This window comes from Sarcophilus harrisii, chromosome 5 (genome assembly GCF_902635505.1).
Source record: "Sarcophilus harrisii chromosome 5, mSarHar1.11, whole genome shotgun sequence".
In the NCBI taxonomy this organism is placed as follows: Eukaryota; Metazoa; Chordata; class Mammalia; order Dasyuromorphia; family Dasyuridae; genus Sarcophilus; species Sarcophilus harrisii.
Genome location: NC_045430.1, coordinates 187,354,769 through 187,367,586, shown reverse-complemented (window position 1 = coordinate 187,367,586; position 12,818 = coordinate 187,354,769). Strand labels below are relative to the sequence as shown.

The window sequence follows — 12,818 nt, the reverse complement described above, 5'->3', positions numbered from 1 at the left end:
CAGGAAGTAATAGAAGCAAAAACCAAATAGCTGAAGTATCAAAAAAAAAAAAAAAAAAAATCTGTCTAAAAGACACAGTTTACCTCACAATGAGATAGCCAACAGATGAAACATGGAAAATATGTTAAGATTTTTTATAACTTCTTTTTTGGAAGGGAGACACAAATGATGGTAGTGCTGCTATATTAGTATAATAAAAATGGAAAGTCCTAGATATCCTGTATGAGGAAGAAAAAAATGACACTAAAAAACCCAAGGAGAAAGCAGCTAGATTAAAACAAGTATACAATAAAAATCACTATTAAAGAGTTGACAATTTTAAAAGTAATGAAGAATCATGAAATTTTTAATGTCTAAAAAAGAAAAAGGTTCAAGTATGGAAACAATCTCTGATCAAAACCAAAAACCAAACCAAACCAAACAAACAAAAAAAAGATAAATCGGAAATTATATTAATATCTATCAACTCATATTTTCCCCATATTCCTGTCACATTTTTATAAAACCACCTTCACAAAAAATACATTTAATGAGAAAACAAAAAGGAGGATGAAAGAATTTTGGCAAATAATATCCTAGAACAGACCACATTTGATTCCAAAAATGTCTTCTATGGAGTGGTAAGATCATTTAAAATTCCTTTAATAACAACAGCAAAGATGATTTAATTATAAATAAGAAGAAAAGTATAGAACAGGGATATGTAATCTACTCACTAAAAGTGTTTTGTCATTGTCATGTAGAATGTCCAAACGAGAAGTCTACATCAAGATTCTGAAGTTGCTCTCACTTGTGGACATTATGCTATTTGTACAATTCCTAGAACACCTCCTAAATTATATCCATGACCATACTAAAGAGCATGGCTTTTCTATGTAGGCTGGAAAAAAAAAAAAAAAAAGAATGTTTCTTTGTTCTCAGCACAGAATGGACAGCTATGTAAATCCTGTCCCCCAGTTGTTTTCTGTATTGGTATCAAATGAACATTGTAGATTATGAGCCGGACCCAGTATTGAATATAATAAAATTTTAGTTCTAAATGTCCTTTTTAATAAGGGTCTCCCAGGTGAAAAAAAGGGCCAATTTGTTTAACATTAATAATCTTTTTATTTAAACAATGCTATATAATTGAATTAAAATTAGTACATTTTACAAAAAATGTTAAGTTCTGAATCAACCCAAGCAAAAAGACAAGGCAAGTAGATACTATCAGTAAATTTCCTCAAAACCAAGAAATTACATAACAAGAGTGCTATAAAGTATCAACAGAGAACTGTGTAGTCAGAAAAGATGAACTGGTTAATCAAGAAAAGTAAGGGCTGTTGAAGGGCTTGTTCAATATAACAGAAGAAAAACTATTAGCATAAACTGACCCATGTTGAAAACAAAACCAACAAAAATTATGTGATTATTTCCATGCAGAAAATAGCTTTTGCCAAAATACAAAAAACGCAAAATTAAAAGTAGTAGAAAAGCAGAAAAATGTAAAAGCATTGCAGTAAATTTGTCTGATAAGATTGCAATTCTAAAATATATAGGGTACTGAATCAAGTTTAAGAGAAAAATTATTCCCAGATGGTATGTTTAGTATTTTCAGACAAAGAAATTCAAGTTATCAATAGTCAAATGGAAAAAAACACTCTAAAATACTAACAGATGCAAATTATAACTACAATGATTTTTTAACCTTATAACCATCAGACTATATATCTATATCTCTATAATTACATATATATAAATATTTATAAGCAGCTTTTTGTCATAATCAGATGGTCGGGAATAACTGAGCTAGCTATTAATATTAAGAAAAATAATGAGCAGAATAGTTTCATAAAAAACAGGGAAGAAGTGAATTGATGCAAAATGATGTAAACAGAAACAGGAAAACAATTTCTATATAGCACGAGCTACACTGTAATATTGTAAATAAAGTACTAATAAATAAACCACAATTCCAAAGAACTCATTTGAAAAATGCCATCCACTTTTAGAAATGGACACACTTATTTTTCTTGTTCATCCCTTGAAATAAGGTTAAAATTAAAGTTTGAACACTATACATAATACTAATGGGTTTTTTTTCCCTTTCTCAATGTATAGAGGACAATGGAAGAGAATTTGGAAGTGAAAATAACACTGAAATAAACATACATACAGACACAAATAAACAAGGCCTCACAGACAGAATAGGGTGGGGGCTACAACGGTAACCATGATTACATGATTTTATATTAAAAGAAAATGAAGATGGTTCTAGACACACTAGTTGGCCAATCTTTAGCCAGGAAAAGACCAACAAAACACAATCAAGAATATAGACACAGACATAAACATAAACAAAACATAGAGTACAAACTCACATTATTGAAAGAATATATAGACAAGACTGCATATACATCAGAATATAAATTAATGGCTTCTTTCTCACTCTACTTTTTTCCCCTCCCTTTTTATTAATATTTCATTCAATATACAAAAAATCTGAGGCATCTTTTAAAACATATTTCAGTTAGCTACAAATTCTCTTCCTGTTTACCATACCTACTTCCCTCTCTGAGAACGCTAGCAATTTGATTTTGCTTCCACATGTGAGATCACGCAAAACATTTCCACATTGGCCATAGTGTAAAAGAAAAGTGGGTCTTTAAAACTGTCTTGGGTAACTAACTTCAGAGTATTAGGTTTTCTGCAGTTGATAATTATTACAGTATTGCTATGACTGTGTTTAATGTTCTCTAATTTTCTTTAGTTTTAGTATCAGGAACATATCTGGTATTAAGAATAGATAAAAATTTTCTCGTTAGAAGCTATAAGGAGACTTATTTCAAGCCAATATTTGTAATTACAATAGAGTAATACTAAACATTTACAAAAAATGCCACCTCCACAAAAATAATTGCAGGTTATTCATCAACATGAGCTTCTGAGGATGAAATAAGATTTATCAAAATCTCAGTTATGAAAAGAATTAATGAAAAATGTAGGAATGAGGGGGGAATATTACATAGAATCATTAAACTTTACTATAAAACAGCAACCATCAAAACTATTTGTTTAAAAAAAAAAAAAAAGAGTAGAACAATGAAACTAATAAGAGACTCAAAAGGGATGGAACTCAAAAATTCAAATGTTTTATAAACCCTAATAATAAGAACTGAATATATGATTTAAAAAATAAAAATACTGCTGAAAAAATGATAGCAGTACAACAAAAATTAAGTGCCCACAGCATATTGTTCCATAAATTAAAAATTGATACATGAATATATAAAAAGCCTTTCACAACAATGTGGAAATATTCTTTTCTATTTTCTTTCCTTTTTAATTTTTTCAAGTTCCTTAACATCCATCCCTAAATATTTTCTTCATTTAACATAAAAAAAAAAAATCTTTTAATACATGCATACATACATACATAGGTATGGAATAGGCCCCAGGGAACATTCCTGGCCTGGTAGTTGAACACACAGAACAGAAAAACAGGATGTTGCCAACCCAGGCAGGTACAGGGGGCTTAGGTCATGGTAAACAGGATGTGGTTACCCATCCAGCCAAATGTGAGAAACCTGGGTATGTTTCAAACATTTGGGGCCCTGGTGTGACTTTTGTTAACTTCAAAGTCTTGAGAAGTCCCAACCTGTGAAGACCACGTATTTTAAAATCAGCCGGAGTCAGGAATTCAGGTTAGGGGAAAATCGTCAGTCTTTATTCTTAGTGAAGAAAGATCGGAGGTGGAAGGGAATAAGCAATAGCAATGTGTGAAGCTGAGTCAAGAAGCTAGCTAGACCAGAAGCCACACGACCAGCAGCTACAAGCATGGAATCCAGGCCAATCTCTCCCCACTTCTCTTCCTGTCTCTCTCTGCCTCCACCCACCAAAATCGTCATTTCCTATACAACACATCAGGACTTGCACGGAGAGTGGGCAGGGACCATTCTTTATCCAAGCATGTATATTAATAGAGTATAGTCCAATTATTATTTAGCCTCACGTGCTTGGGACCTCAGTGCATCAACTCAAACCTCGGCCCATTACACCAACCAATGCTTAGAGAGTACTCCCTGGGAGGAGCTATAAAAACCCATCACAAGTGACATCTTCTAATCAACTAGTCTCTGACTGCTGTTTGGTTCCACTTGCTTTTATGACAATAAAGCCCCCTCCCTTTAAAAAAATATTTATTTAGGGGCAGCTAGGTGGTGTAGTGGATAGAGCACCAGTCCTGAAATCAGGAGGACCCAAGTTAAATCTGGCCTCAAATATTTAAAACTTCCTATGTGACCTTGGGCAAGTCACTTAATCTCAATTGCCTCAGCCCCTTTCCCCCCCCAAAAAAACTGTTTATTTAAAACTAAATAAGAGAAAATAAAATCAGAAAAAAAAAAAACCCCAAAAACAATACATTACACCATGTGCCCAGCAGAGAACATCAAGCAGGATTCAAGATATGTAACAAAAAATTTACATTTCAAGAAAACATCTAATAGAAAAGATTTCATTCATAACTATCGTCCTTTTTTATTTCTTTATAGTTTATTCTTTTTCACTGCGTGTATGCTTTTTACTTTATTCTTTTCTCCTTTTTCATTCCCATACCTCACCCAACCAGGCTATACTTAAGTACAGGTACACTCCGCTCCCCACACCATACCTTCACGCAACTCACCTACTCATATCCATCTATCTACATGCATACATACACTTTTACAGATATATACATTTATGTTTATAACATAACATTAATATGGCTGACATAATATAGATTTCTCTCTTGATTATCTCTTGACTATCGGTCATCAATGATTACTGGGGCTCTATTTTTTCCCCCTAATATATTCTATTTACAATCCTTATTATACTGTTCTCTTTTTTGTTATCCCTGGTAATTCTTCCACTTTAATTCTAAACTCCTTAACTTGCCTTGCTATTTACTGAACCTCCTCATACCCATGGAACCTTCCTTATCTTCGTTCCTATCCTTTCCTTCCCTCATTATCCCATTCCCATTAGTCTACAGATCAGATCCCACTATTGTTAATATCAAATACCCTTCCATTTATGCCACCTTATCATATGCCATACCTTTCCCATTACTCTACACACCTTGTCCCATTGACATAAATCTTAAAACACTTTTATAACCTACCTTATCCTTTATCCCTTTTTCCATAAATCTGCAGACCTTGTCTCACTACCATAAATCTAAACACCCTTCTATATCCCAATTTATCCTATTCTCTTCCCCCTTCTCAAAGATTTGAGTGTGCTATACACTTGATGATTTATATAAGTTCTCTGTTTAACCACTGTTTCCAATATGAATAAATTTTCAGAGTTCCAGATCCCTTCCCTGCTAATGCCTCTGTAAATTCTTCCTCTGCACCTCATTCATGTAGCATAATTATAATTTTTACCTTTTCCTAGAAAACTTTGCTTTTAAAAATCAGATCATACTCAGATCTGTCCCAATCTTTCTTCTGAGCTGCACTTACTGATGCCAATCTTAAACATATGTATAATACATTTCCAAGTTCTATGCTGGGGTCTTTCTTCTTTGCTTACATTATACAAGCATATACCCATTTTTAAATGAGAAGTATTAGTGTAAACTCCTCTAATGCTGATGTGGGATGGTGCCTTTAGCTTCACACTTCAGCTCTGACCAGGGCCCCCAAAGCTGGAGCTCCCTTCTACTACAAGAGCCCACAACATCCTGCCCAGCTGCCTCTACACTCACAGTGGGGTTCCTTTTCACCCCAGGCCATTGAGCCTGGTGTTCCTAATCAATGTTCTCTTGTCTTTTCAGACTCAACTCTCCAAAGCCCCAGTATAGGAGGAGTTGAAAGTTCTAGGGCTCTGGTTGAGGCTACCTCCAACCCCAGGGGGCCTTCAGGGCTCTCTGCTTGCAGCTTCTTACAGAGCTAACTTAGAGGTGTTCACTTTTCACACCAGCTGATCCCTGTCCAGGGGTGTTATCTGATTGTTTCAGGAAGAACTCTGTTCTTACTCATTTTTCAGCTGTCTACATCTATACTCTGAATTGTAATTTTATTATTTGTTGGAGAAATGTTGAGAGCTTGAAATTTTCTCATCTATTCTGTCATCTTCCCAGAATCCTCCCCTCAAGCCCCTTCCTTTGAGAAACCAGTCTGATTCTGTGGTAACTCTTATTGATCAAATCTGCCATCCCAATACAGGTGGATAAAACAAATTCTGATATTATTCATGTCTGAAAATGAATGTTTATTTTCATTTTCAGTTCATCACTTCTTTGTGAGGAGATGAGTGAGACTGGCTTCTTCATTTGTTTGAACTTGGGATTGATCAGCATTCTAAAGTCTTTTAGAAAATTTTCTTTAATAATTTTCCTTTGATATTTAATACTGATAAAATTCCCTCCTTTCATTCCCTCCCCCCCCCACCCCACCCCTTAATCTCAAGATTCTCAGAGTCTTTTGTTACTCCATCTGAAATATCCCCCCTCTGCCCCTGGGAAAAATTCAACCAAACAAGATAAAAGGCAAACACAATAAAGATTCAATTCAATATTGTGGAACTGAAAAGGTGCTGTATAAAGAAAATGAACTAATCTACAATATGGCAAGTGGGGGAAATACCTTTTATTTTAAATCAAATTTCTTAGATAATAGTTTGGTATCCAAATTACATCAACTATAGATACAAGCGTGTATATATGTCCAATAATAGATACAAGTGCATGCATACAAGTACATGCATACAACTGACCACCATTACCTAATAGGTAGTCCAAAGCATTTTAACAAGCAGTTTCATGAACAATTCAAATCAAAATAATCCTATTTCACATTATTCTCAGTAAGTTAAAATGGCAATAACCAATATTGTAGAATTCTGTGAAGTATACACAATTTCTAACTTTTATCGTATATTATAGTGTATTTTAGTATAATTGTAAATCAACAGAAACATGCAAATGGAAAAATATAATCAAAAGTGAATGTTGTAGATTTACAAGCAAAGCAAGGCTTTGAAGAAGAGAAAAGACAATCTTATCCCAGAGAATCTTGTGTGATTCATACAAACACTTTTCAAGACTTTTTTAAAAAAATGTATTGATGGGTTTTGCTGATTTATTTATCATATAAAATGGTGGAAAGAAGAGAGAAGCTGAAGAAACTTTAGCAATGCCAATACAAAAGAAAATATAAAATGTATTTTTAACAAGGAATGTGATGAGATCTTCCAATTCAAATGAATAGATATTCCCATACTCAGTGACTGCACTACAAAGGTAGGGGGAAAGGTGACAATGGGGAGGAATATATGGGAAATCAGAAACCAAAGACATAGAAATTGCATGTCTCTATCACAAACCTACTCTAGAAGCAATAAAAACTATAACTGGATATTGTATACACAAAATAATACTATAAAAAAGGAAACATTTTATCAACAGAAAGACTTGTTATTGATATAAATTTCTTTGAATCAGCTCCTTATATATAAGTCAAGACTGAATTCATCAAATGGAATTTACAATATGGTACAACGTGGACCAAGACTATTATCAAACTTTAAAAACCAATGGGAAAATAACATATTGCAAATTAATTTAACACATGACAAGTTCACTGGTGAATTTAAATTCAAGTCTTCAGATCTACATCATAAAGTCATCATCAAAGTCTTGATGATCTACATTATAGTCACAAAAAAAACCAACAATTTATACAGGTATGTTGAGTTTAGAATAAAGAATTTATCTATGTGACCAACGGCTTCCACACTACTTCTATTTTGGTATCACCAAGTGATTTCTAGCACTCAACTACTTTTATTCTACTGTAAAATCTGGCCGTTTCTTTTTTCTTCTAAAACATTTTTACAGATGTTGCAAATGAGTTGACATTTAAAATAATACTCACCTGGTTAGACTTTTCTACTGTACTGCTGGGAACCTCTGTAGTATCTTTTACAAAAAAATTATCTATAATGTGTCTCTCTGCACATTCCTGGCTGCATACTGGACAACGAATGACTCCAACTGAAAAAAAAAAAAAACAACAAAAAAGCAAAACTTGGTTTAGGAACAAATGAGTTCAGCTATTTGAAAATTCCAGAAACCAAATTACCAAATACTAAAGTGATAAATTATTTTCATACTATCATATAGCTTCAAAATTTGTCTATTTTCACTCCTAAGAAAGGTATTTTAATGCATTAAATAATGCATAAATAAGAATTGCTTTACATTTAAATGCTTAAATCTCTCTACCACACATTGTTACAGTAGTCCTTAAGATCAAAGAATTTTTACAACCTTTTAGACAGAATATTTACATATTCTTGACAAGATGATTTTTACAATGATCCATATATTCAAATACGCCCAACTACTCCATATTTCCTATGTATGAAGCAGGGCAGTATGCAATGAATATACAAATACTTGATTAAACAAAACTGTAAATACTTGATAGTGTCTGCATGAACAATAATGGAATACTTTAAAAATATTTCCCTTCCCAGATTTCACTGGGTATCAACAGATCCAGTTCACAGAGACTTAAATTTAATGAATAATCTCTGATGGCCCAAGTTTATTTAAAAAAAGAAAAAAAAAAAAAAAAAGGAAAAGACTGGAAGTTTACTGTAGTTACAGAAAAAGAGAGCATGCATTTTACTATTGGTTACAATATTTTCTACATGTGATTTTTAGACTTTCCTAATTTCATGTGGATAAGTCTATCTAAGCTTTGCATAATGCGTAACATAAGAGCAGCACTCAATAAATGTTTGTTAATTTGATTTAACATGCTTCATAAGACTATTGAGAAGTGACTTGAGTAAAGCAAAATGACCTATTATAACAGGTATGAAATCAATCTCTAGTAACTGACATATAATAGGATTTAAAACTTTTTTGATTTTGTACCCAACTAAACAGGTCCTTTAACAAATTAATCAAATATTTATCAGAAACTGTATTAGATGCTGGAGACACACAAATTAACTCCTACATATAAGAAGCTTACAATCTCCTCCCTTCTGCCCCACCCCATATATATATATATATATATATAATTTTTAAAAAATCTGAAAAAATGGCAATACCTGGTTAAGGTGATTAGGAAAAACTTTCTATATGAAGTGCTATTTGAACTAAATCTTTAGTGACTTTCCTATAATGATAGTTCTGTGCCTGAAACTCAGGTTTTCCTAACTCTAGGCCCAGGGCTATCTAAGGAGCTACCTAGTTATACCTTGCCTTTGAAACAAAGAAGTTTTCAACAACCTAAAATGGGAGGATTTTAATCCAACAAAAACGTTAGCAGCTTCTGTAGAGAACTTTCCAGTGAGCAAATAATTTGAAGCAAACAAGTATATTTGTTGTTGTTCATTCATTTTTCATTCCTTTATGAGTTTTCATGACTCTCTTTGGGGTTTTCTTGGCAAAGTCACTGGAATGATTTGCCATTTCCTTCTCAAGGTCATTGTACAAATAAGGAAATTGAGGCAAACAGGATTTGCAAGTCACTTCACATGCCCAGGGTCACAAACCTAGTTCAGGATCTGAGGGAAAATCTGAACTTGAAAATTTTAAAAAATGAGTGTGAGAAATTGTCTTTACATGTAAAGGAGGAAAAAAAAATCACAACAAAAGAAAACAAATTTGAACTCAGGAAAATGAGTCTCAGTACTATACTCCACTTAAGCTGCTCCAACAAGCATATATTCAGCACTACATATGAAGAAAATCGTTTTGTACAAAGAAAACTGTTCGAGGTGTGTAGGTCTACAAGAGGCCTGATAATGCCCAAAGGAGAAAGAAACACTGCTCCTTGAAAATGGCAGAGAGGCAAAAACTAGGCACAATTTTGATATGTAAAAGGGTTAAAGATTAGAAACACAAAAGATAGTTGGCATAAATAAAAAGTATTAACAGGAAGCAATTAAAAAGGATGGTGACAGTGAACCAAACTTCAAATAAAAAATTAAAATGGGGGGTGGGGCCCCAGCATATAAAGCACCAGCCCTGAAGTCAGGAGAACCCAGTTTAAATCCTGCCTCAAGACACTTAACACTTCCTAGCTGTGTGACCTTGGGGGCAAAAGATTACAGTGGGATGAAGTTTATAGATTATATAGGTACTTCTATAAATGGGAAAAATAGGGGACCATGGATGTGTAATGCACATAATGTAAGGTCCTAATGTTGGTTGGTTAGCTGCCTTTTCTCCCTCTTTTAAATTATAAAAGATAGCTCAAAGTAGAGGTGTATGGAGAAGTATTGTAGCGTATATAAGTATATATCAATAGAACAAAACAAGAGAGGAGAATGAGAAAGATTAAATAGAACCAGAGTAGATCTAAACAAAATTGTTTTGAGAACTCTTTTTAAAACACACACACACACCCACACACACACCCACACACACATCATAAAAGTATAGAAATTTAGATTAACATTTGATGGCATATTTTACAATAAATTCAAAATGGAAATATGACCATGATATTGAAGATTCTATCACCTTTCACAGTTGTGTAGGGCATTTTTAATCAAATTAAGGGATGGAGAGACAATGCATCTCCGATAAAGGAAGTAGCTACATAAAGGATGGGGTAAGGAGTGAGTCAAAATCTTTGTATCCAATTTCTCAGCAAAAGGCTTAGTATATGAGATATATTATTCTCTTAGATTAGTTATTCACATAAGAAAACTGAAAGCCATTCTTATTCTTCAGTTCAATTCTTAAAGTGAACAAAAGATACAGAGAGTTTCCAAAAGAGCAAATTATTAATAGCCATGTTACAAATCACTAATAAAAAATAAAAATTAAAACAATCCAATTTTTAGCCTCACACTCTCAAATTAACAAAGGTAGCAATAGTCGATTCTGGTGGAGTTGTGGGAAGGAAGATGGACACCAGTGTTTTTTAGTATACTTGTAAATCAGAACTAACCGATTCCCAACTATACTAATTCTTATTGCCAATGTTGGAGAGCAATTTGAAATCAGTGGCAAATAAAATAATTAAATGTTCATACTTAGCTCAGACATATATATATATATATATATATATATATATATATGCAACAAAATATTTATAGCAATACTTTTTGTGGTAGCAAAGAACTAAAAACAAGGCATTTGCTACTCACAAACTGGAAATGGCGAAAATGTGGCTCATTTAATTTAATGAAGAGTAAAATCATGGAAAAGACCAACTAGTGGTGTAAAAAGGAAAAGCCAGGATTAAAAATACATTAAAAAGACAAACATGACAGAAGAGGAAAACGAAAAATGTTCCAATGGATGTGGAAAAATTGGTGCGCTAATGCACAAGTTAGTGGAGTTTTGAACTAGTCCAACCACTCTGAAACAAACAATATGGAACTTTTCCAAAAAGGCTATAAAACTGTAAATACCCTTTAACCCAGAAATACCAACAACTAGTTGTGTACCCCCCCCCCCAATAAATCAAAGGAAAAGGGGAAAGAACTTATTTGTAAAGAAATACTTATAATACGTCTTTCTGGGGTGGCAAAGAATTGGAAATAGAGGGGATGTCCATTAAGTGAGGAATGAACAAGTGGTGGTACAGGATTGTGATGAAAATATGCTTTATGATGAACTGGAAGGTTCTCAGCAAAACCTGGGAAGATTACATGAATTGATATCAAGTAAAATGAGTAGAACCAGAACACTGTACAATGTAAGCAATATTATAAGAAAAAAAAATTAGCTACTCTGATTAAGACAATTCCAAAAGATACATAATAAAATATTCTCCAGAGAGAGACAATGACAACTGATGAACTCTTAGTGAAGACCAAAGGATACTTATTTTGTCTGTTTTCTTTTGCAATATGGCTAAAATGGAAACATTCTTCATGACCTCATATGTATAATCAAAATCAAATTAGTTGCCTTCTCAAGGAGGGAGGAAAAAATTTAGAACAATTTTTTTTTTTTAAATGTTTGGGAAATATCTAATGAAATAAAAATGAATTTTAAAAAAGAGACACAGTGATTCCAAAAACTTTTATCTCTGCTCAAAAGCCAGGATAGAATTACTAAGTATGACATTCCCAGTTTTTTTGTTTGTTTGTTTGTTTTTTTAAGGAAAGAATGATCAAAGAAAGAGGTGCATTATCATCCACCATGTTCTGATTCCAAAGCAGAATACCTAGTGTAAGCCATAACCCAAGTGGGCCTAGTGTAGGCCATATGCCCAAACAAAGGAGCTAGTGCAATGAAAAAAGTGGTCGCTAGAGTTGGGAGAGGCGAGTTTACATGATCCCACAAATGGTGGCTATCCATGTGACCTCAAGCAAGCTACTTAAAACTTCATGAGGCCTCAGTTTTCTTCAAGACTGGATTCTGGGGTTGCTTCTGCTCTATAATAAAGCTATAAATATTTTTAAGTTCAGACATGCATGTCAAATCCATAGGAATGATTTCAGGGAATAAATAATAACTATTCAAAATGGTTTACAAGAGTTCAGCAGAAAAGAGGGAATTTTAGAGAAGAATAACAAAACACACACACACACACACACACACACACACACACACACACACACACACGACTGATCAGAGTTAGACATCGATTCTGGATGACCTCAGAGAGAGTTGAAATTAGGTCAAAAAGAAATAAGGTTACCAAGTTAGTATGGCTTTCTTCGAAGCTGAACTAGGAAGGAACAAGGCCAGAAAGGGCTTTTTTCTCTAGCAGCTTCATGAGCAAGGACAGCCAAGACAAAGATAAAGATAAAGGTTCTCTGCCAAGTTTTGATGCAAGTAACCTCTACAAGTGAGAACACCCAGC

At 33.5% G+C, this 12,818-nt stretch overlaps 1 protein-coding gene across 6 annotated transcripts in view; it reads right to left on the bottom strand.

Annotated features, from left to right (window-relative positions):
- TRIM24 (tripartite motif containing 24) overlaps positions 1 to 12,818 on the bottom strand; it is a 124,462-nt gene that overhangs the window by 54,687 nt on the left and 56,957 nt on the right. For all 6 annotated transcript variants that reach the window (XM_031939145.1, XM_031939146.1, XM_031939147.1 and 3 more), the window contains one exon: positions 7,908 to 8,026. In XM_031939145.1, the coding sequence (XP_031795005.1) occupies positions 7,908 to 8,026 (119 nt within the window). The remainder of the gene's footprint in view (positions 1 to 7,907; positions 8,027 to 12,818) is intronic.